Source organism: Salvia hispanica, chromosome 1, assembly GCF_029641045.1.
Source record: "Salvia hispanica isolate PSC_SH4W2 chromosome 1, Shi_PSC_v1, whole genome shotgun sequence".
Lineage (NCBI taxonomy): Eukaryota > Viridiplantae > Streptophyta > Magnoliopsida > Lamiales > Lamiaceae > Salvia > Salvia hispanica.
The window spans coordinates 30,903,427-30,929,472 of NC_142692.1; the positions used below are offsets into that span (position 1 = coordinate 30,903,427).

Here is a 26,046-nt window from a genome sequence, read left to right on the forward strand (position 1 = left end):
TGTGCAAGATTGTTTATTGTATTTAGTAATTACTATTCTATAGAAATTTATAGCTGATAATGAGTACCCTAGTCATTGATTCGTCGTCAGTTAATTCTCTGGCCTGTTATATTATATAGTGGAGTATGAATTCATCGTGACATTTTTCCGAAATTATATCTATTGAACTATTCGTAATTGCTGTCACAAAAATAAAATTTTTAAAAAATACTATCTTCAAATTATAAAACTAAATTATTATACATTAGCTAGCGTCTAATCAATGCCGACGCTTTGCTGCCTAATAATAAAATAATAGTAACAATAATGTTGACAAATTACGTGTTCTTTTTCCAGGATAACAATATTTTGTTTCTTAATTTTATTAGGTATCTTATTTTTAATTTTCTATTTAAATTATGTTATAAAGTACTTAAAATTTTGTTCTATATATTAGTATATCACTGTTAGTATTTTATATATATAAACTAATCTTATATAAGAACATAAAACTAGAGATACAAAGGAACTTTTTTAAAATAACTCGTATACTAAAATTTAGGGTACAAATAAAAGTGTTCACAAATTTATCAATGCTTTAAGTCTTATAATTTTATTGTATGCGTATTCTTAAAGTAAACAAACATTCAAACAATTGAATCACAAGATAGAGACTGAGAGTGTAATGAATAATAGTATTATTAAGTGCTATTTTTATTCATGTGCGCAAGAAAAAGATGTCATTATGATAATGATGCACACAACATCATGTAACGTGTGATAAAGATCTCTCTCCGTCCACCCCAACCACATATTGTTATTTTAATGTATGTGACTTTAACTCAAAATTAATACAAGAACAAAAGTACAGAAGTAAAAGAATAAAAAAAGGAACTTTCATTTAAAGACCTATTTGACATGGTAATTAATTTTGAGCACCACTTTGATTGATAAATTAATGTTCTAAGATTATATTGTTATTATGTACTTATCAAATTATTATTTTCAGGAAATTGACAGTTCATATATTAGGAAATAATAGTCGACCTCGTTTCCCACATCGTAAGAAAATAATAATGCTATTGTAGCGTCACATATACAGATATACTACTATAGTACTTTTGAAAATCAAATAAAAGTACTCCCACAAAAAGTATTAATAAATCAGTTTGAAGAACAACAGCCAGAAATAAATATGTGGCTTCACAATTTGAAAAGTGATTTGATTATCATAGAAATAAATTCATAGAAATAAATTTCATTCGGTGGGGATGACATGGAGGTAAAAGTGCTAGTAGTAATTAGTTATCTCAATAAAATAATACAGAACTAAATCTATACTTTTTTATATACTTTTCAAATAAATGTAAAAAGGAAGATAATTATTTGTCTCATATTATTGTGTCGTAGTAGTCTTATAAAATTCATTTTAGCTTTTAATAAAAAATTGTTTTATTTCAGTTTTTGTTTCTTATTTTTATTTGGCCATTTGTTAATATAGGATTGGTTATAGTATATCTAACAAGATTTCTGCTTTTTAGATAATAGTTGATCATTAGGTTATTTTTTGGAATAGTCATAACTCTCACTAATATAAGAGAAACTCATAAGAAAAGAAGTAAATGAAAAGTTATATTTCTTATTTATCTTTATAAAAGTAGTGATTTTTGGGGAAGAATTAATTGAGATAAATGAAAAAAACTATCATATGTAAACAAAAATTAAATATATATCTTCACAAAATTGAAGAATGTATTATATATACATTTTCAAATATCTTTCAACGAAGAATAAGTTTTCATAAAAAAACAATAGTATAGCATTTCTATTTGTCATTACATTAACACATTATAATTGTAGCTTTACCATTTAATAAAATGTGACATGTGTCCGGATTTTTAGTACCAAAAACACAAAGGAGATATATATGAATAACAATTTCAGGTGAAAAATTCACAAATAATCACTTGGTAAATTGAACAGTGCTCCATAACCTTTCTTACTATTGTATCACGTGGCTTTGAAAAATAATTATTCTGATTGTGGTAAGGTTAATGGATCAAATCAAACAAAATAAGGAAACACTCGATGCTTCAAAATGGAAAAAGGACATTTTTATTCTACTTTTTTAAAGCGCGGTTGGCAATAAGATGATCATTAATTTATATATTTAATTTAACAACCAGATCGAATAGCGTAATTGTTAAAACTCTGAACTATCGAATCTAGTGATCTAGCTAAAGATGGTTTTTTTTTTCTGTAAAGTAATCCTTTGATGCAATCACTTTGATTAAAAATAGTGCTCAAGGTATAATTCTCGTATTATTATTTTATAATTGTACAGTTGGATAAAGCTTCAATCAATTAGGAGTATTTGTATACTTACTTGGATCCCATTATCTATTTAAGAACTAAAAGTTACGAACATGAAATTTAGAGAGTACGCACACGCGCATTCTTGGTTTTGTATATTAATCACTATTTTTTATTTTAAATATCTCAATACTAATGAATGGCATTATTTACTCTATATTTCATCAGTTATTGTAATGAAAATGGGAGTTTGATGAGAAATAATTAGAACTAATGTGGTTCTTGATTTTTTTATAATCCAGCCATCAAGATTAATTGTGTAAAATTATGATTTTCGGTTACACTTTACCCAATTTGAATAACAAATCACGAAATATGACTGAGTTTATTAGCAACAAGATGAGTTACATGAACATATAAAAAAACATGGTAGGGTTCTTATGTCACAATATGAAGATATATAGGCTTCGTTGGAAACCCTAATGATACATGTTATTTAAAATAGTAAAATCCTTATAACAATATAAGTTTAAATTACAAAACTTAAATCATCCCAAATACATAGCAACTGTAATTAATTCCATGAATAACAAGAAAAATGAAATGTGAATTTTTTTTATGTAGAATCTCTAAATGGAACTAAGTGAGTTCATCTGTCTTAAATTTAGCAAATTGTATGTCTAATAAATCTAGTATTTATAGGTAGCTTATATTGAGTACCTAATTAAATTTAATTTTACTTTCATTACATACCACCGAGTAATCCAATTAATATTGTTGCATGAATTATCATAGATATGGTTAGGTATGTTTTAAAATGGAGGTTGACCAAATGCAAAATATTTTTGTAAGTGCAATTGAGAGAACAAGTTGGCCACTACATTATAGGTTAGGTTACGCTGGTGCAGCGGCGCGGGGAACAAAACTGCATTATTAATGTTGACATTTTTTTGAACTCATTGTGTCTACTGTTTCACAGTGTAAGGAAATCACTTAAATTTATAATTTAGCTTATTTTTGAAAAATAATTACCACGTGGGTAATTCAAATCCATGACATCTAAGTCATGATTCGATCGTATCTAGTTTTTTGATCAAGTGGTGCAAAAAATGAAGCAAAAAGATGAGTTGGGACTTCGGAGAAATTAATTTAATATATGGGGGAGATTAAATAACTAATGAAGCTTGAATTTAATTTGATTTCGAACTTTATTATGTACAGGATGGACTCTTTATAAGTTAAAAGAAAATCAAACTTTTAACTTAATCAAAATAATACGTCTAATTACTAATGGTTTTAAAACTAATAAACAATACTCCTCTGTCCCCGTAATATGAGTCCGTTTTGACCCTATGCAAGTTAAGAAATGTAAAAGAAAGTTGATAGCAAAAGTTAGATATGAATATTATTTTATCACTCCACTCTATTAGTTTTGTATTAAAATAAAATATAAGTGGAATATGGAATTATTTACTTCATCGGTTAATAAGAGTCTTATTTGTTTTGAGCTCGAGTTTTAAGAAATCTAAAAAATGTGAATTAAATAAGTTAATGGAACTTAGATCACTTATAAGTATATATTAATTTTATAATAAAATGTGAAGCGAAATAAGTTGGTGCAATATGTGACATACTTACCATTTATGGTAAAAGTGAAATATGACTTTTATTGTAGAACGGACGAAAATGGCAAAATATGACTCTTATTGTGGGACAGGGAGAGTATTATTTATAGTAAAAATTGAAAATAACTTTTGGGCAAATCAAAATATAAAAAAAAATTGAAATGGAGGTAGGACTAATATTTTTGTATTACTACAACTGCTCCTTTTTTCCGCCATTAGTCCTCCAGTTCTTTTCGGATTATCTGGAATCCCCTTTCCTTATTTGAAGTTTCCTACAAAAATTTCTTTTTTTTAAAATAACGTTATAATTTTTGTAAAGATCGATACGCATCAATAAATAAGATCAGAATAGATCAATTCCATGCACATGACTCATATTCATAAAAATACTTAGTACTCCATTTTCCTAATATATGTGAAATTGGGAGTGAATTATATTAATGTGATTTGACAATGGGCAGCTGACTCTCAACTCCCTAGCCGTCATTTTGACTATATCATAATTTATTTATTTTCAACCCCTAATAAATTTTCCACTAACTAAGAGTCATTATTAGGAGTTATAGATATTTTATAATAGTATTTAAGTTTACTAGAACTTGTTATCATTGATTATTTTATTAGTATAAGAGTTTTTTTTTTATTATTTCAGTAATAGTTAAATTTATTAGTTTGGGTTCACTATTCTTATAATGATGTATAAAACTAATTTTGTTTAACAGAAACTTGAAAATAAATTCAAAATTGATTACAAGTCCCAGTGTTGAATCCTAATTAATTCATGATAGTTACAACTACAATATAAAACAATCACAAATTCTAATGTCAACATAGTTTAACTACTGGATATTATAAACAATGCACCAAAAAAATGAAATAATTATATTGTTAACCATAACATAGAGCTGCCAAAAATCTTAATTATGATCCAATCACCCTTATTTGAGATCATTAATTAGTAAGTGTAAATAACTAAATATTTGGCTTAGAAGTCACAATGTTTTGGCATTTTGAAATTACAACATGGCTTTATAATCGCTTTAATTGCACGTTTTTTACAATTTTGTAGTAACTCCAAAACTCCTTTTTCCAATTACTTAGTACTGTACAATTTTGTAAGTGGAAAATAGCCTAAAAATTATGAAGGCTAGAGAATTGAGTCTACCGACATTATTTTGACTCACGAGTTAATCTTTTTAAGATGACTATTATACTACTTTTTTAAAAATTAGGAATCAATCTCAGATCTTGACTGTTGATATACTACTATATGTGGGCTTAATGATATCAACAAGCCTTAATTAAGACTATATATAGAGTACTAGTAGCAATTTTGTGACGGTCAAATTAGGGGTGGGTAGGTACGGTATATCTTACCGAAACCACCATACCGTATTACGAAAGAGTCATACCTTTACCTTACCAAAGTTTTCGGTATGCCGAACTTCGGTATACCTTATTTTCGGTATGACGAATTTCCATACCGATACCGTACCTCAATTTCAGTATACCGTACCGAAGTTTGTTATACCTTACTTTTGCGGTATACCTGACTTTCAACATTAATTAAAATAGAAAATCAGAGTTTTAAGAATATTATTTATATTTTATAATTTTACAAATAAATTAAATATAATTTATTCATAATTATATTTCACAATAGATTTTATAATTTAAAAATATATAAAATATATTTTATATATAATTGTATTTATATTTTTGTGGTATATACCTTAGTTTACGGTATATACCTTAATTTCCGGTATATACTTAATTTCGGTATGCACCGGTATACCGAGGTATTTGAAAATTCATACCGTTACCTTACCGGAATCTTTCGGTAAGGTATCATACCACACCGAAAGTCACGGTATAGTATTTTCGGTATTTTTCGGTACGATAAGGCCGGTATTTCGGTATTTTTCTCCAACCCTAGGCCAAATACCTCATAGTATGAGTGTGTCACTTCTGATAGGAGTATTTTCATGTTGTTTTTGTTTGGTACTCCCTGCGTTCGGCATTAAGAATTTCATTTGAGTTCGACACAGATTTTAAGAATATAAAGAATAGTGGTGGAAAAATGTAGTGGAATGTGAGACTTGTTTTTATATAATTTTATAATAAAATCTTAGTAAAATATGGGATCCACATACCATTTATAATAAAAGTGAACTGAGACTCTTAACAACGGCAGCTATATAGGAGTAGTAAGTTTTCTTTGAGGGAACCGGTAGTTCTGAGTCTTGGAGAATAGTAATTAGAAAAAAGAAAGGAAGCAAGCCACCTCCTAAGCCCACAATTTCCGGGCAGCATAAACAATGCTGGCATCAAAGTCAGAACCCAACACTTCTTCTGCACTTTCTCTTTCCCAAACACTCACACTAGCTAAATTCTGTCGTCTAATACGGGACAGATCGAATCATTCCTACTTCACTATAAATTTACATAGAGTAACACGCTTATTTTTTTTAATTAAGACAATGAATAATGATTCCGTATTCCTTCATAGTGATAAGTGAGTCGAACTATTGATCTATTTGAAGGAGGAAAAACGTTTTGCCACTAATTTCCAATATATTGACGTTACACATTGAAATGTCATCATGTGTTTAACCATTGTTTGAAAATACTTTCGTAGCAAAAGCAATGTCGTTTGCCATGTAGTAATTCTTTTTAATGTTTTATGCATTGCAGCAATTCATTGTTAGCTAGTCAATACATTGGAGCCAAGAAAATGATTAATTATGAAATCGATAGTTCCTCGCTAACATATTCATATGAAATTGTCACACATTCAAGCGGCCTACAAACCATATACTACTATATCATTTTGAAATTTGAAACTCTCAACATGGGTAGCTCAATTTCAATATCAAAATTATGGATTATAATAAATTGTTAACCCCATTTCTTAATTTGCAATTCTGAAATTAAAATAGCTCAGGTTTTAATTCTTCTTGTTGTATATTGTTCTCATAAATTGACCACCACCATAATTATGAATATGTATAATTTTCTTTATGTGTGTGTGTGTGTGTGTGTATTATTCGAGTATATATATGACATGGGTATAGGAAATTGAGGGCTGAGAAAGTGAAAATGGACAAAGAAATGCATTTTATACAATTTTAAAATAGTACTATGTGATATTTTAACAAAAATGATCAATAGTTTGGAACTATTCGCAATGCTCCTATTCTTTCCCACTAAGTAAATGCATAGCAAGTGACTTCGTCACAAAAGTTAGACTTAATTTAAATTTTGATTTTCATGTATTGGTTGCAGCTATACATTTCTTACGGGATAAACTGTCAAAAAATCCATAAAATTTGGTCAAATTTTAGTTAGTTCTTCAGTTTTTAAAACAGTTTTTAAATCAGTTTTTAAATCATAAAGTTTGGTCAAATTTCATGTATTGGTTGCAGCTATACATTTCTTACGGGATAAACCGTCAAAAAATCCATAAAATTTGGTCAAATTTTAGTTTGTTCTGCAGTTTTTAAAATTTAAATTTACTCTTAATCATTCCATGGTGAACAATTTAAACCCTATCTGTGTTATTATTCATAATTTTCAAACAAACTATTTCGTTTTCTTTATGTAAAGAAAACATTGTTTTTATAAGTGGCTACAAATCTATTTTAATTGGCAAGCCTAAAACATCACAAAATTTTGCCCAATAAGAAGTTTTTGGTTCAATTTAGCTCTGTGCTGTTTGCAATATATATTATGTACTATCTTCAATCCTACATAGTTGGGCACTTTTTTTTGCATGAAGTTTAAGAATTGATGTTTAATGTTTAATGAATATATAAAAAGTAGATAGAATAATTAAAGAATGAATGAAATATGAAAGAAAAAATAAGTTAATTATTATGCTATATGGATATGACTCAACGTAACTATAAATGAACTTTTCAAAATGGAAAAACGACTCAACTTATGAAGAAACTAATGGAGTATATACCACATGTAATTTAAATAAAATTATTTCAGAGTCTTAAATATAAAGAAAAGAAATACTAATATCTATTAATAAAAAATAAGCAAAAAAATGAATAAACAAGGATGCAACTCCACACTTTTGTTGCAATATTAAATGTATTGAATATTTCTCGAGCACACAAAAGATCTGAATAATCCACCTGTATTTACCCCAACCCACATGACAAAGGACCACACATACATGTTAATTCAAGAACGTAGAATTAGTTAAGATCGAAATTTGGATATGATTCATACACTTAATTATATGCAATTAACCATATGATAAAAGTCTAGAATCAACTAAAATTCAAACCTTAAACTTAATAGATCAAGTTTTTTTTTTTTATAATCGTTGATAGATCAATTTCAGTTGTTTAAGATTCAAGAGAAAACAATTAATTAAATAAATCTTATCCACAGTATATTAAATTTGAGTCAATCCGTTTACAAAAAAAAACACTGAATTAATGAAATAGAGTCATGAATAGTGCCAGGGCTGTCACAACTTGGAGTTGTTTATTAGTATTTACAACATTTGAAAGCCAAAAAAATAATAAGAATCGTGGTGTTGAATTAATTAGATTATTCATCCCCCCAAGTAAGTGCTTAAGTTGTCGTCTTGTGTGACTAATGCCAAATTAATTAACATCTTTTTTCTTGATAATCTCAACGGCTATGTCGCTATCCACCAATCAAAGCGCGTCTACGGACTTAATTAAAGCAATTAACTAGGCCTAATGCAGGTGTTTAAAATCCGAGGGGGGCCACCATGTCTGTTACCTAAAAGTTACTGTAAAACATTTTTATTGTTTTGCATTTGCAGCTCTATTAATGCATTTTCTAAAGTAAAGATCTTTGATAATCAACTTGTCTGATCTTGTTTTATTTTGGTTTTGCTATTGAATAAGGCCATCTCCAATCATTTACGCCAAATTCAAACTCATTTTTGAGTATACGTCATATCAAAAATTAATTTTACTCCAACCATTTGCACCATATTTATTTTTACATCATTTTTTAGTATTTGTCTAACAAAATTTTGGAGTAAGCACCATATTTGGTGTTATTCCATTCAAAAACCCAAAAATGAGTTTGCATATGGTGTACGATTGAAGAAATTATCTAGACCAAAAATGAGTTTTGGTGTATGGTTGGAGATGGTCTAAGACTGCTTAATTGCAGGCATAATTAACCACAAAATGTGGAGATCGATATTCATATTATAAATGTGTTTTTTATAACTTTTGTAAAAAGAAACAGTAATTAATATGTAAAATTCAATTCACATAACCTAAGCAATAAGCATCGATGCAAAACTAATCACAGGAATGAACCAACCGATTATTAAAAAACATAAAATCTTGTAGTTTCTTGAACTCCAAAATTTATTAATTAAATCAAAACTAAAAATCAAATGAAAAACAATAAAAGTTACTCCTAGTATTAGAAAATCCTAGGAACTCAAAAGAAAACAAAGTAGGAGTACCACTTGCTCTATTGTATAAAAAAAATTCCCTTTAAAAGACTTCTAATGACCAAAGGCCATGTACCTCACTGAAAGACAAACGTCCCGTTTTGCAAGTGCCATGTAAATACCAAGTCATTCCAACACAATTGAAGTTTTCAGCGTTTTCAACATTTTCAGCGTCGTTGGCTAAAACTGCATAAAACATTAAGATAGTGAAATACTCCAACTCCAACTGTATAAGAGAAACGTACATAAAATTAAAAATCAATCATTCTTAGGTTTTACTGCTGAGAAAATTTCGTATTATAACCATCCCCACAAGTTATGTATATATATTTTCCCTTGCTCTTCTGTGATGGGGATTTGTATTTGGTTCCTACCAACTATATGCTAATTCTAAGGTAAGTCCAAGGTTTTGTCAATTTGGATGCAAATGCAATTATATGAGCCAGTCAGCTGTATTGTTGAGATCTAGGGTTTACATTATAAAATATTCAACTTTAATACTAATCAATCAGGGGTTTCTCCAAGTACTCCAACCCCCTTCCACTAATTTATTTTAGGGATTTTGTGGATATAGAAAATAGTGTATGACATTAATTGTTTGCAAAAAGCTTCCACTCATAACTAGGTCTAATAATAATCAATTAAACTATACTATATTATATTAAAACAAGAGGCCAAGAATAAATTATGATTAAAGAAACTATCTCATAACTGAAAACAGAAACGTTATTAATTAAAAAAAAACAAATAGTTAATCTATGTTTAAATTAATATTGTCAATCTTTGATTAATCATTCCGAACAACGAATTTAGTGTAAATAAATGCCTGGATTTCAGTATCATTCCTCCAACAATCATTTGATTGATGGGAGCTTACTGAGCTTTTGCTTTCGGACATATTTTCTTCATATTTTGCTTACTTTATGTTTATTCATTTAATAAATACGTCTCTCTTGTGGTTGGCACCTAATATATGTCCAAAAGAGGGTAGTATAAAATAATGTGTCATGGGAATCTATATTACTCCTTAAATTATCCATCACATATTTATTTGGATATTGTAAATATTTAACTTGGTTCCAAGATGTCACAAAGATTCCACGAGTTACCTGACCTCCCATCTTTGATTCAAATTATAAGAATTTTTTTTAAAAAAAAAAGTAAAAGAAATTAGTTCCATCTGAAAGTTAAAAATGTGTAATCTTTTTATCTAGTTTAATAGAAACAGCTTTAAATATGTTTTTGTTTGATAGAGCAAAGGCGACAAAACCAAAGTGGTTTCGGAAGTATAAAAGCTGTACAGCCACTTTGTAGCTAGGCATGAAATGATTTTTTTTGTAAATTTTAATATAAAAATCAATATTAAATTAATGATTTTATTCATGCTTAAATCTCTTTATACTATTGTTGAATAGCATCATAGAAATATGAGGTGGGCTAGAAAGTTATAAAATATGTAAAGGTATATAGGGAATATAATGTTATTTAAAACTTAATGAATGGATACAGTTAGGAGAATAATTAAAGAAAATGGAATCATTTACCAATCAATTAGGATAACTATTTTAACGAATATTCACCGATATAGAAACCCTTTTTAGAAAGACCTTTTCAGTTACTCGTGTTATTATTTAGTATTTGTTTGTTTATTTATTTACCACAAGAAAATAGCGACAGAAATGCTTTCCTAAAAATATTACAGATATCCCAAAAAACATAAAAATAGCACAGACACAACAACTAGAGCCCACGCCACTATACATTAGATTAAAAAGCTATCCATTCAAAAATATAACTTTTAAAAGCCACTGATTAAGTTTAAATTAACTACAATCGTGCTCAAGAGAAAGTTCAAAGTACAAATACCAATCATGACAAAGAAAATTCATTTTATAAGAAAAGAGTATCCCAAAATAAACACTAACATATTGGGTTTATATATAAATTAATAAATGCCCGTCTGTTTTGGATTCTAAGTTAGTGGGCTTCTTCTACCAATACTGACCCATTTTTAAAAATAATATTCTCATCATATGGTGTGTGAGAGATACAGAATAATCAAAATCTAAAATTGATATCTTACATTTACTTAAGAGAAAATTAGTGTTTAACTTCTAATCCTAATTATACTGAGTCTGTTTTGATTAGATCCTAAAAATCGTATGAGGATAATGAACTTCTAGTTTTGGGCTTAGGGATGTAACATTTTTTTGTAAACTCAGAAAATGTTGTTTAATGAAAGTGATTATATAGAATTAAAATGTTGAATTAAGCATAGTTTGACAAAAGAAACACCTATAAAAATAAATAGAAATTTTAAACATTTCTTTATATGTTTTTCTTGCTAAAATATTTTCATGTTTCAGTCTATTTTGATTTTATTGTAATTTTTATTTTGTAATTACCAAGAGTATCCACCAGCGGACCCAGTGACTATTCCCCGCGCTAATGATTTTATTGTAATTTGAGCTTAATGTATGATGTTATATTACTAGTATTACTTTAGGTTTATATGGAAATTTGATCTTACAACAGAATTATTCAAAATACTCCATCCGTCTCAGTTTTATAGTCACATTTTGCCATAAAAATCTGTCTCACATTTATAGTCACATTTAGAATTTTTCATATTTGGACATAAAATTTTACCCCATTATTCACTAAAATTACACCCAAATGCCATTATCAACACAAAAATAAACCAAAACAAAAATAAAAAACAAAAAAGTCAAAAAGGGACCCACCTTCAACCAACTCACTTTATTTAACACACTTCATCATCTCACTTCATTTATTACACACTCCACCCATCTCACTTCATTAATTACACACTCTACCAATTCCCTCGTGCCATAACTAAATGTGACTATAAATCTGGGACGGGGGGAGTATAAGATAAAATATAAATTTTTCAAAATATAAGATCCCAGAATTGTGACAGAGAAGGGAAGTGGCAGATATGTAAGGTTTTGGCAATGGCGAAGGTGCTATCTGGTTTTGTCAAAGTGCTGCGTGAAGAAAATGCTGTTTGGAAGACATGGCTGACAGTGTGTCGACAAGGGAGGAAATGGAGTTCAACGCAACATCCAAAGTTTCTGCGGAACAACCAGGTCTTGTGAATCTCTTCACCTGCCATTTATTTCACTCAGCTATCAGAGAAACAAAAAGAAAATAGTTACTTTACATGTTCCTCTAAAAATGAAGGAAATATTTATAATTCAGTTGACATGGCATGCTAGAACAGAGTATCTCATTTACAAGTAATATCATACTGGCAATGCCAAAGGCTCGAAGCTTATAAAGCATTTTACCATATCAACATAAGACTGCAACTCCTCCATCTTTTCATCATAATCCTGATTGTGAAAGCTAGAACACGACTCCTTCAGCTGCAGCATTTCGTCAATTAGGATAGGTTTTTTATTCTCTGCACCAAATATGCTGCCATATCCAACACCAAAGAGGTAAATGAACAATGGCAAAATACCAAACTACAAAAAACAAAATAATCTGCAAAACAATTTTATGCTTCAAATAAGCCCCCATTTGGCTCTGCCGCTCTGGATTTTATACAGAAACCTTAACTAAGAAGGAAACTTGAACTTTGAAAGTCCAATGTACTATTTATCTAAAAGCAAACAAGGTATCAGCTATTGATATTTTAAAGCATGGTTACCTGGTATACCCCAATTAATATATGACATTAAAACACAGAATTCCCGCAGTTGTGATCATGTGGTGATTTTATTCCTATATAGCATTCCTAAGTAGTATATAAAGAAGAAAGCAATTCTACAAATCCAAACACAGTCAAACTCCAGAACATCAAAATATCTAGGCTCGTGATTGGGTGGTAACCTATTACTATATTGCATAAAGTTCATCTTCTATAATTAATTGTAGTTTTCAAAGAAAAGAAATGAAATGAAAAGCATATAATAGAGCATAAATGTCAGGAATCCAACTCAAACCATGTCTTCGAGGGTCGATCTTTGTCATCTTGATGAGGTGGACCAGATTCTAGAGAAGCTTCATCCTGACAGAAATCAAATCGCAAACTGAAACCTTCAAAAACTTTGATATTTACCACTCCATAGTCAGCAAGCAGATCAGAACTAAAATATGTTATGATTAAAAAAAAAAAAACTCAAAGATTAGATGATTGGAGAAAAGCTGCTTGTTCCACAAAGTAACTCTAGGTTAAGATACTATAAACTATATGAAGTAAAGACCAAAAAAGAAACAAAGAAAACATGTTATTCAGTTGTTGTCATCATAGAGAAACTACCAAGAAGGATATATTGTTACTCCTATTATTTACCTCTTTAAGAACCTCAACAATTCATGGTATCAATTTATAGATCATGGTCCTTCCTCACCCATTTACTTAGCAGCATTTGTATATTCATTCTTTCACCATATTGAAAATACTCCTCAAATATTCATTGCCACCATATATATTTTGAAATGTAAGGTCAATTTCTTTTCTGTAATATCACTTCAAATACCACATCAATAACAACTCTTAATTGCCATGAGAGACAGCTTTAACAACCTCCACCAATTATTCCTACATGTAAGCTGTTAAATCTGAGTATTCATAATTTCAATTCATAAATTGTGTTAAAAAGTAAAACATGGAGTACTAATTATAAAATTTCTCTTTTTTTCAACTGAAAATAAAGTCCAAACAGTTTTTCCCTCCAATAATCCATGTGTTCGAAATTACCCAGGAAATTCGTCAAAAATGCACAAATTGAAATAACAAGAGTGTGCGAGTAAAGTGATTGAATTACCTGGTTTCGGAAATTGCAATTACGCCATGAGTTCATATTCCCTTCGGTGATTACACAAACAAGTTCGGGATGACTATGGAAGACCTCTGGATTTCACGCCAATTTTTTGTCTTTTTCTGTTTGGTCGGTTTGTTGGCCTCAAATTCTCAACTTTTTCTCCAAATGGAGAGTACAAGTGGATACATAGATTTTTTCATGTACTACGTTTTCTTCAATTTTAATAGATGGATTATATATTCCTTTATTTATTTGCCTGTAAAACAAGACAAATATTCAAAATTGGTTTACTTCTTATCCAATATTTGAGAGACCTCGAGTCATCAATGCAACTAGATTTTTTTTTTTGTAAGAAGAAAGCAGATTAAACTTGAGTTGAAAATAAACTAACGACAATATGAAATGTCTAGTCTATCATGAAAGAGCCAAATATTAAGACCTCATGGTGGTTGATTGAAAGCATGCACACCCCGACCAAAGTTGTAGGTACGATGTGATAAGAAGTGCGCCGCAAAATTCCCCTCACGATGCACATGGCGCACCACTGCTGAGTCTAATTTCTCTCCAATATTTGTATGCATTGATTAGTAACTAAAATTAGCCTAACTATTGCAATAACTAAAATTGACCCCATCTGCATCCAGATATTTTAGACATATAAATGCACAAGAGGTGTAAATATGGCCACAAAACTCATATTACTACTTACCAAAAAGTAGAAGGATTTATAGGCATGCTTAGTTTCGAAAAGTAGAATGAAAACACTTGAAGAGGCAAACTAAAATGGCGAAATAGAAACACTCATAGGAAGAGGGAGTGCATACTATCACAAACTTTTTGGTATAAAAGAAGCTTAACAGAAAGGTGCACAACTTGGTTTCATTTTCCATTCCGAATCCAAGTATCAAATCACTTGAAAATGTGACTATTACCAAATTTCAAGCCAAACACGAGATGGAGACAATTGTGTAAGATGATGACAACAATTGAACAACACAGGATATATTGACTACTATCTTGTTCTTCTATGTGTAACCAGATATATAACACCTTCATTCTCTGCTCCCAGATGGATGCTTATACCGAGCATCAGTCTTAGAAGCCAACACAAGGACGGATCATCAGAAACAATCAGACAAGGTAAAGGAAGGGCCTACGTGCTTCCGGTCTTCTCGGTTGAATCATCAGCAGGCAATGTTCCCTTGGAGAATACAAACTTGTTGGTTACTCCGAACAAGTTGGCAACATTTAAGACCACTTCTTGGCATGCGGAACCCATTGGTGACATGACTTCTGGAAGACATGGCATACACTCTGGCAAACACTCTATCTTATCCATGGATGGAGCGAAGAGTGACAATACTGCTCGACAGAAGATAAATCTGCAATAGTTGGAGGAAATATATCATCTCTGCCAGTCATATCATAACATGAATTTGAATATTCTGAAATACCCGTTCCATTCCAATCATTTATCTCACATCAAAGACACAACAGAAATGAGTTAATTGAGTGACATGCTAGGAACACAGGAAAGACGAAACTCAAAAGTAAAACCTGCTGGAAAAGGAATCAATAAACATGTATCTGGTGAAGCTTCTAATCAGGATGAATTAAACTATACTTGGCACCTTAGAATAGCACATATGAGGGATCTCACATCACAAAATTTTTAGCACAACTTCAGAGGTTCATATTGCGTGTGATCACAAAATCTTTGAAATAACTTCAGAGTTCATATTATGTGAGAAGTATATATGAGCAAAGAAGAATCAACTACCTCAAAAGGAGTCGCCTCAAGAATGGATCAGTTAAAATTTGAGCCCAGACAGGATCAAGACTATCAGCCACAGCCAATAATGATCCCAATTTATTTATTGAGGACTGGAACAATTGCTCTCCTCTATTAGCCAGGTCCTGAAACCCAAGTGTTCCCCGTTGAAATGTTACACATTTATGCAAGATACTAAAGATTAATAGAACTTATAAGCATCATTCACGAATAACTACCATACCTTTTCAACATGATAGCCAGTAAACCCAACCAACAGGGCAAATGTCTGTATAGGAGTTGTGAGAAAACTGGTGAACAAGCTACCACTAGATCGCTGAGATGATTCTACAGTAGGTGATGTTACTGGAGAAAGTAGAATAGCAGCACGTTCTCCTTTTTCTGCACCACTCATAGCCTGTAATAGATCATGCTTCGATTAGTTTTGGACGTGCATAAAAAATAAATTTCTATGATTCTATCTTTCAACTAAAGAAAATTCATGTTGAGCCTTCTTCGTTAGTATCCAAAGAAGAGGATACTAACAAAATAATTCCAAAAATAGAGGTGTGATCCATTTTTCCATTTTCCATGTACTTTTTGCATCAAGATAAGTATGTCAATCCCAAATATAATGGGAACCTTAAATATATTTGTACTTGACTGAGTAGGTGTATGAAATCATTGATCCATTCAATCAATAGAAAGTTTAATAGATGCATGGTATTATATAGATTAAGTGTACTAGTTCACAACTTCAAGGCTTTAAGCCAACTAACTAACACTAATAAAACATAGAGCAATGAGCAATTCTCTGTTACCCTAGTTCTACATGAGTAATTTATTTGCACAGTACATGAACATAATAGAGCCATGAAGCATGGTAAGCCAAGATTTCAATTTCAACATGGCACTGTAAGCAAAGATTTCAATTTCAACATGGTACTACTATTGGGTTCTAGATATATACAGATCATACACATCTCTGACATGATGCTGATGACACTGCATATAGCTTCAATTTATTGGATGTAAGCAACAGATTTTGCAATTTAAACTTGGTGACGTGAAACAGAGTGATGTGAAGTGGAATCACAGTGAGACCTGCATCAGGTTGGTGAAACTTACCTTGAATGCTTTACTATTATCACTGTCAACAATTAGAAAAAGGGGCCTTCTGGTGAAGGGCAATATGTCCGAGGGATATATGCAGTTCATACCTGAAATATAACATTAAATATTCCTCAGTGTCCCAGATTGTAGAAGCTGAAAAAAAACAATGAAAAGAATGGCCACTCTTTCTGATATCAGATCAAGCTTTAGAAAAAAAAAATATAAGTGGACTAATTTTAGGGGACAAACCAAAATGGCAAAGGTGGACTAATTTTAGGGGACAAACCAATATTTTTGTATTTCTGACCCACATGTAAAGCATCATTAGATTCTTACTGAATACTTGCCACAGGCTGGTCATATAACCAAGAAAAAGTAAAGAAGGAAAAAGATGATAGAATGTGATGGCAGGCGTATGCTCGTGGGAAGAGAACAGTGGCCCAATATAAACCCATGTTGAGCCAGCCCATAGTGCATGGGCTTTAAACCAAATATGGTAGTACTAGTATTTAAAGGTTTTATGTTATTGTTTCTTGGGAGTATCAAGAATTATATTGTTATCTGGACAAGTTGTCATTGGCTTAGCCTTGTTTGAGGATTATTATGGTATTTATCTTTTGTGTTCTGCCTTCACTCAATAAAAAGACAAAGTCAAGCCTTCAGGTGACGTGTTTGAGGTGCAAAGGTGCAGCAAGGTACATACGACGCACATGAATCAAGCACCCCTGATCTCCCATTATAGCATATTATTCTATATATTATAGATACAGAAGATGAAACTATTATGCATTCAATATTAAAATGTAGCACATGCTCAATAAAAAATGCATTATAATACTCATTTACCTCCTCCAGGTCCATGAGGTCCAATATGTAGGCAATCAGCAGCATACCCAGAATGGTCCCCAGACTCCACACTATCACTTCCAGGACTGGTTGTACTGGAGTCAGAGTTGATTGAATGATGCTGAAAGCCCCTCACTAAGCTTTCAGTGTAACCAATAGAACTTCCTGCACGAGTTGGAGATGAAATTACATGTGAGCTGTTTCCTGTAGCAAATAAGATGATGTCCATCATGTTTGATGATGCGAGGTAGAGAGAAGTAATGTGGACAGTCTCCATCATGCATAGACTACACTACCTGAAGCTGAAAGGTATATTAGGAGTATTCCATCAGAAGGAAGCTCCTCGCAGACTGTCCCTAAGACCTAACAAACACGCATTGTCACTCTAAAGAGAAAGTTCTGCACATCTATATGCATAGTTAAAAATGAAATTTTCATTGAACTCTATGATAAAGAAGTATTTTTTTCATAATAAAGAAAGCACATGATTAAGCATAATAATAGCAAATGTGCATGATAATAAAGAACTATGATTGAACATCAGAGTTTTGATAGGAAAATAACATGAGGTTCCCAACTCACCTTTGGCTTATTGCTCAAAGAGCTATCAACAATGTAAGTAACACAAAAGAATATTACAAAAATATCTCATGCCCTATAAAGCTCAGTCACCGATTTCCAAAGGTATAGAGTCATAGTTATTGTTCCAGTTCAACTTACTATTGTTGATAAAGACCCAACCTGCAGTTTGTGGTGGCATAGAAAAGGAAATGCTAATCTTGAATGTGAATACTCACCGCCATGAAATGGGTGACAGATGGACGAAATAGGATGGCTTTCCTTGGGTTAGGCGGCAAAGTTGGATCAGTAATATCCTGATTGACACGACTAGGCCCTGATGCTCCATTTTGGCCAGCACCAGATCCAAGCCCAGTGGAGGGAACCAAGTTTGCTTGATAAAAAGAGCCACTGGGTTCCCACTCCAAATTTTGTAGCATCCTAAAGGTGTCGAGTGTGAGTTCTGCAAATTTGACCTGGCGCACAGCAAAGAGAAACATATGATAGCTATAGTTTGTGAAATTAAGCACCCAATTCATTATTCAACAAGCATGGGAATATTTTAGGTAACAAACTCTGGTAATAAACCACTTAGATATATTTTTGTTACTGGATGCTTAGAGAATAAATAATACAAACCTCATTAGGATGGTAACTGCATACTAACGCATCTTTTAGCCTTAGTTTTCTCTTCACATCTGTAACATGTGGGAGACAATCTGGGTGAAGGTCCAATACAACACTGTATCTCAAAGGCCTGAGATTCATAAAAGCTGTGTCAGCTTTCAGGAATTTCATTATCTCCTGAATGACAATCTTCCATTCTTTAAAGTCAGTTTCCTGGAATCAAGACCATCATATAAGTGATTCAATAATCTACAGTCAAACTATGGTAAAAGTACATCAGTGCAATAAAATAAATCTAATGAATATTGGATGGATATGAAGCTATGCATTGAAGAACAAGGTATCCCTCCCTGCTAAGCATCTCTATATCTAACACTCAACCACGTGTTATGGACTTTGATGATGATTATAGATAACAATTAATAGGTGTTCCATGTAAAAGGGACCACAAGAATGATTGAAATAAACTTGATCCAGGTTTTCTTTAAGTTTCAAAAATGGTCCCAATATGGGGTCATTAGAAGCACAGGTTTAAATTGAGCTAACTTCAGAAATCAAAAGGTGGACACTACTTCCTTATAGGCTAGTTGAAACATGAAAACAGACTTTTAAGATTTGCAAGTTGATTCATCATATATGAAACAAACATGATAGGCATTTTTCTATAAGATTCAAGAAAGCAATGTGGAATTTGAAGCATTTCTAGAGAATAAGAACTACACAGATGCTCAAATATCAATGCATACATACATATACTACCTCCGTCCCTTAAAAATAGAAACTATTTCCATTTGGGTCGCCCATTGAAAATAGAAACTTTTGAATCTTTCTATTTTAGGACATGGACCCCACAATCCACTAACACTACTTCCACTACATTTTCTCTTTCTCTCTCTTATTTTACCCATTTTTCTTTTCATCTGTCTAACTTTATCAATTCTTTTCTCTTACTTTATCAATTGTGCATTAAAACTCATGCCGTTTCAAAAGTTTCTATTTTTTGACGGAGGGAGTACATCATAACAATATCATATGCAGTTGATCCAATTCTACCACAACATGTGTCCAATAACAACCACAACTTAATTATTATACTATTGAGCACATAGATTGAGAAAATAACCTGGAAGGTCCTTCTGCACTCATCAAGCAACATTTTAAGCTGATTTACCAACTGATACACCATCTCTCGGCGGTTCGAGACCAAACAAACTGTCAGAAAACGAGCAAAGAACCTCAACTGCTTACTAGCAAGACTGACATCTTGATACAGCCCATCCTTGAAGTACTCCCTGGTCAAAATAGCTTCGTAAAATATGTAAGATTCTGCCAAATAATTGGCCTCACCAGTCCTCATATACTGTCCGAAATAGAGCTGGCCAATCCTAGAGGCAATCTCCCCAATCTCCCATCTCTTAATCCCAGCCTCCACCAACTTCTGCCGATTCTCTTGCTGGAACTTCCAGAGCTGCGTGTAGACCTTAAAAACTTTATAGAAGTACGTATCATATCTGCGACACCGTTATGTAGACAGAAGATTTTCAGGCGCCGATCATTTCCAGCAATAATAACACAATTAAATTTTCTAAACCATATCATCTCAATTCTATCGCAGGAATCATGCACATATAGCTACAAACTAGGGCAACTCCTAGACTAATAAAGAAGAATTACAGTCAATTCCACAAAACGATAATTCTCAATAAGCAATAACTGGAAACGACTGAGACTAGTGAAAAGGTTTACCTGGTGCGTTGATAGTAAGGCAAATCGCGGATCTTAGAAAACTTTTTATCGGCCTTGGACACCAGATTCCAGTACACTTCGCTCACCGGAATATTGCCATAGCCGCTGTGTGGCGGATGATTGTGAGACATTTTTTTGACTTGATTAGCTGCAATTCTGATATGAACAGAATCTTCTACGCCGTTTCTGAATTGCAGTCTGGTGTAGTTTAGAGAGAGAAAGTATATCGGAATCGGAGTGAAGATGATGGTTGAGGGAAAATTTGGGGGTTTAAGAATTTTTGTGGGGTAATAAAATGGAAGGCAGGAAAAAAAAAAAAAAGAAAACCGTTTATGGTTTGACTTGTGCTTGACAAATCCGGCTAGTTTGCTACCTCTACATATTCATCTTTTTTATTTTTACAAATACTGCTTCTTCTTTTTTTTGTCCATCATCATTATATGTTTGGCTTTGATTTACACTATATTTACGAATGAGAATTTTACATCGGTAAGCACCGCATATATTCATAACCAAACTAAAATATCTATACTTCAACTTAAGCCGGTTGAATTTATCGTTACCCGTTTATGAGCTACTTACACTCAATGTGCTTTCAGGATCATAATAACATTACCTTAGCCCTATGTTAGTATAATAAAGTCTGGAAACATGATAAATTAACAGAGAGGGCTAAATTTAAAAAACTAGAAAGAAAGGATGTATAAATAATAATATATTCTCTCCGTCCGCGAATAGAAGTCCCGTTTTCCATTTTAGTTTGTTCGTGAATAGGAGTCCTGGTTCACTTTTACTATGGTAATAAGGTCTCACCTTCACCTAACTCATTTCACTCACATTTCATTTAAAATTAATATATACAAGTGAGACACTTATTTCACTAACTTTTTTCTACCAACTTTTCTTAACATTTCTTAAAACTCATATCGCCAAGGAATGAGACTCCTAATAACGGATGGAGGGTGTAACAGATAATGAGCTGACTTCAACAAAATTGTTTTGCACCCACTATGGGATGTCAAAACATACCATGAATACTGTAACATTCCGAATTTCCGAACCCTAATTTTAGAGCCCTAAAATTTATTATTGATGACGTGGGAGATGTGAATTATTTGATAAGTGAATTTATTGCATGAGTTTCTTTGACCGGGAAGTTTGAAAAATCAAAATTGTTGACTATGTGATGTGGCATGTGATTTATTAAATTATGAGGTGAATTAATTGTTTAAGGGTGAGTGGGAATATTAGAGAAAATTTCCATAAATACTAGCCACCTAATTCTTGAGATTTTCGAACCCTTGACTTTTGAAGGAGGGATTTTATTTTTCCGGATTTAATTTAATTCTTGGGATATTTATCCAAATTAAATCCAAGACCCAATTATTTCCCTATTTCTTAATGGGAAAATCGAGCCTTATTAATATTAGGGTGATTTTCGAAAATCACCTAGCTTTGGGAAGGAGGAATTTATTTTATTTTAATTGATCCCTTATTTGATCTCCTTCCATACCTAGAATTAAAATATTCTACCAAATCTTTTCATACCTCAAGAGATCTTGTCATATCTTATTTTAGTTAATACTAAAAATCCATGTCTTATTTAAAAGGCATAGAACACGCCTAATTCAATCCCTAGGTGGGAGAATTCTTATTTTTATTTTGCTCCGTGATATTTTATTCTACTCCGTAAAATATACCAAAACAAAATCTTGGCTAATTGGGAGCCATATATTTTGAAAATTACATGTCTTGATACCCTAGTCTATTTTTATTAATTCTTCTTCCATACTTCACAATATTTATTTATTTAATTGTGGAGAATAAGATCTTACCAAATATTCTATTTTATTTACCTAAAGATCTTATTGAACTCTATAAATAAGAAGCCAAAAACCTAACCCTAGCCATCACAAATTTTCGCCCCCTACCCATAATTTTCGCCCCCCCCCCCCCCCCAGCTCCCTTCTCCACTCTCTCCAATTTTCTTCTATACTTTGTCATCTTTTGAAGAAGAATTGAAGTTCAATCCAAGAATCTTGAAGAACCGAGTCTAATACTTAATTTCTACCGTTCGTTTTTCTCATAAGGTATTGTTATATTTATCTTCTTCTTTCTACTCGATTCCTCTTCTTTCTAACCGATTAATCGGTATTTTTGAACCCTCATGCATCTTGTTTGAGTGAAAGTGGGATAAAAGGGGATATGGAAATGTGTATGCATGAGTGTGGCGTGTGTGTGTGCGCGTGTTGTGTGTGTGTTGAGTGTATGTTGGCAAAATACTCTTGTGTGACATATGTTGATGTTAGATCTAGAATTGAGATGTGAATGGAACTTATGCGATGAACGTGACTTTGATTGATTAATGATGCTGAAATAGATCGGTGGGAAAAGGGAAAAACGTTGAGACATGCATGAGTTAGGAGTTTGTATTGAATCTGATTTGTGATATGTGCCTATGTGATTATAAAGGTGAAACCTCAGTTGCGAAGCCGGATAACAAGGGAAAGAACTTACTTGAAATCTAAGCAGTCGAGGTGGGCTTTACTCTTAAACTCTTTTATGTGCAAATATATGAATGTGGAGAAATAAGGGTGGTTTAACTGTTATGTCATGTCTATGTCTGTTTTGTTGTGATATTGTGCGTCTGATGCCCAGTTTGAGAGTTCGCTCCATTGGGCTATAGGGTTATGGATATGTGTAAACGAATTCGGGTCTGAGTACGGGCCGCAAACCCTACCAGGCTGTGTACACGAGGGGATCGGGAGCCGTCCTTGCTAGTCGGCCGGTCTCGTGGGCGAAAAGTGTGGCCACACTTTTGTCGCACCATGGAAATGTTGTGATTGTGGAAATTTATGAGAAAAGTGAGGAGTTTGTTTGACTGGCCAGTCTATGGAAAATATATTTTGTGATACTCGTGATATTCTCTTATAACTGCTTAAAACTCGAGTTCATTTGGTAAGGGTGGCATAACTTATAAAACGTTTTGGCAATGAGCTCACTGAGTATTTCAAAATACTCAGCCCTGCATGTGTTTTCCTTATGTGCAGGTTGAACGATGACGAGCGGTGGCGGGTGTTGAGCATGATAACTAATTAAGATGGATGTTTTGAACTTTAAGCGTAGTTGTGTCTTCATACATAGTTGCTCTTTCTCTTGGTCGTTTCCGCTGAAATTATTTGAAACACTTTGGTATTTTTGAATGTTTTGCACTCTTCTTTTGGTTTAGAGGCCTTAGACTTTCTGGTGGTTTTTATATTGGAAACTATGTCATACCCTTGAGATTTTTTATCGTAATTTATGATACCTTCCTTTTTCTTATTTTAAGCTTCTAGGTTAAGTTGTTGCTTTAATGCTTCGATAGTTCCTTTAAATTTTTGGTCAAAATTCTTTAAATGAAAACCCTAGCCTATGTGGAATTCTTTAAGTCTGTTTTGGTAGCAGTCGCCGCATTTATTGTATCCTAGGAAGGCGGGCTGTTACAAATACATGCTTTCAATTGTGGACTTTTCAATAATGATGGAGGACGGCCACAAACTCAACTAGAACTTGTCAGCTATAGGAAAATTGGCGGTTGGAAAGGAAGAAGAAATCAACGGAATGGAGGGATTAACCATCCTCACGAGTAACTGAGAGGTCACCTACATCAGAGGTGGTGCAAACAGACCGGCGGTGATTACTGGGGAGGAAGAATGGAGGTTAACACGCGTGAAGAACAGGTTGGAGCTAGGGCTTCTGCTTAATTCGTTACCTCTGGTGCGACATCTGGTAGGCGTTGGTGAGGACCTGCAGGGGCATTCCACTAAGGGCCGAGGTGTGGTCGGCCATGTTGTTGCACATGGGGTAGTCGCTCGTCTTAAAGGCCACCCACTCGAATCCCCCCTTCCCGGCCTGGGCTATCAATGTATAGAACTGATGGACCACTAAATGTCTCCATGGCTCACCCGATCGGTCATCATGGTTTACTCATTGTGGTCCGCTACCTCACCCATGGCATTTTATCATTGGTCACGTACACGATCGCTATCCATCGCCAATGTGGGATCAACGTCGAGTTATGCAGTTTATGTACTCTCCTCTCTACATTATTCTCTCTCTTACTTTACCATTTCTCCACATTAACCATTTATCATCATTTTTATAAAATGAGTGAAGAAAAGTCAACGAGACTCCTAATGGCGGACGGAGGGAGTAATATATTTGAGACAACTTTGGACAGACGAATGTGTTACGTAACCGATATAAAAGTGCATTTCTCGGCGCTCATGTCGATGTAGCCGAGGATGGGGAGTTTGTTTATGTCAGCGATGTTGAGTTTCCCACCTTCATAGGGGATTGGGTTTTGCGCTTTGAACTTGAAGTTGTTGGAGTCGGGTGGAGATTCATCTCCTTCGAAATGTTCTGGTCTCCATTGGATGACAATCACTTTCTGATAAGTATTGATTCCATCTAATCTAAAAGCTTGTATTTGTTCCATACCATTGGATGAAAACAATCTGAGCACCGTAGCAACAAGAAGAAAACATGTAGCCTAGGGAACAATTGCATATATCCTATTTCCATGGAAATGCTTCTTAGCAGATATTTTGTCATATATATTATTTCTCCAACCAATCCATAACACACCCCCTGGCCAGCATCACCTAAGGGAAGAGAATCAAAAGTAGCACTGAATATGCCCAGAAAACCATTGTATTCTCATTCGTTGGCACAAGTCCACAACTAGTAAAACTCGACACCACCGTGAAAACAGTAAAGGTCAATCTCTTGATCCCCTTGTTTCGGACCACATTCTTTGTGCCAAGGCCTAGATACACCTAAATGATGTGATCTCAATAATCTGCACCACGACACAGAGGACGACCGCAGCAGCCCCCGCACCTACGTGCCTTGAATCGCCCTCAAAGTGACCAAACATATTTTTTTTGTACCCACCATGAGATGTCTAAACATTCCAGGGACACTTGATTTGCCCAAGTTTCTTTTGGGTCCCAACTCCGGGGAGATTTGATTCATTCTGAATTAACGAATTCAGAATAAAGTGGCTCACTTTGGCCGATTGATCTTCCAATATGCTAGTTTCAACAACTCTCGTTCCTCAGCCCATTCAGGAAGTTCGAATAGGAGTATACGGCCAATATTTTTTGTAATTATTAATAAAGGTAATAGAATACTTTTTCTAAAAATATAATTGATGAGATTTCCTGCATAGCA

General features: G+C 32.9%; 2 protein-coding genes across 4 annotated transcripts; both read right to left on the bottom strand.

The window, feature by feature from the left end:
* Positions 1-12,123: 12,123 nt before the first annotated feature.
* LOC148933609 (pyrophosphate--fructose 6-phosphate 1-phosphotransferase subunit alpha-like) lies at positions 12,124-14,387 on the bottom strand. Of its 2 annotated transcripts, none has more exons than XM_089062697.1 (4): positions 14,175-14,387; positions 13,344-13,414; positions 12,690-12,819; positions 12,124-12,507 (listed from the first exon to the last, which is right to left on the bottom strand). In XM_089062697.1, exons 1-4 carry the CDS (start codon positions 14,208-14,210, stop codon positions 12,379-12,381), a joined length of 366 nt encoding a protein of 121 aa, XP_088918823.1. In that variant the 5' UTR covers positions 14,211-14,387; the 3' UTR covers positions 12,124-12,378. The 2 variants fall into 2 exon arrangements, with proteins under 2 accessions (XP_088918823.1, XP_088918824.1); XM_089062698.1 differs by having other exon boundaries at positions 13,350-13,414; positions 14,175-14,384.
* Positions 14,388-15,024: 637 nt separating this feature from the next.
* On the bottom strand, positions 15,025-21,113 carry LOC125220181 (signal transducer, putative (DUF3550/UPF0682)). Of its 2 annotated transcripts, none has more exons than XM_048122328.2 (10): positions 20,833-21,113; positions 20,210-20,597; positions 19,099-19,299; positions 18,699-18,935; positions 18,198-18,264; positions 17,902-18,105; positions 17,071-17,162; positions 16,187-16,360; positions 15,952-16,088; positions 15,025-15,553 (listed from the first exon to the last, which is right to left on the bottom strand). In XM_048122328.2, the coding sequence occupies exons 1-10, from the start codon at positions 20,961-20,963 to the stop codon at positions 15,325-15,327; spliced, it is 1,860 nt and encodes a 619-aa protein (XP_047978285.1). In that variant the 5' UTR covers positions 20,964-21,113; the 3' UTR covers positions 15,025-15,324. The 2 variants fall into 2 exon arrangements, with proteins under 2 accessions (XP_047978285.1, XP_047978290.1); XM_048122333.2 differs by having other exon boundaries at positions 17,902-18,066; positions 20,833-21,094.
* Positions 21,114-26,046: the final 4,933 nt, after the last annotated feature.

What these genes read in the sequence shown, in the direction of transcription:
- LOC148933609 (XM_089062697.1), bottom strand. Translation starts at nt 14,210, where the DNA reads ATGAACTCATGGCGTAATTGCAATTTCCGAAACCAG. An exon ending in ATTGCAATTTCCGAAACCAG is followed by an intron (nt 13,415 to 14,174) that starts GTAATTCAATCA and finishes GATTTCTGTCAG; the next exon opens with GATGAAGCTTCTCTAGAATC. An exon ending in CCCTCGAAGACATGGTTTGA is followed by an intron (nt 12,820 to 13,343) that starts GTTGGATTCCTG and finishes TGGATATGGCAG; the next exon opens with CATATTTGGTGCAGAGAATA.
- LOC125220181 (XM_048122328.2), bottom strand. Translation starts at nt 20,963, where the DNA reads ATGTCTCACAATCATCCGCCACACAGCGGCTATGGCAATATTCCGGTG. An exon ending in CTGTCACCCATTTCATGGCG is followed by an intron (nt 18,265 to 18,698) that starts GTGAGTATTCAC and finishes CGTGTTTGTTAG; the next exon opens with GTCTTAGGGACAGTCTGCGA. An exon ending in AATATACCTTTCAGCTTCAG is followed by an intron (nt 18,106 to 18,197) that starts GTAGTGTAGTCT and finishes TATTTGCTACAG; the next exon opens with GAAACAGCTCACATGTAATT.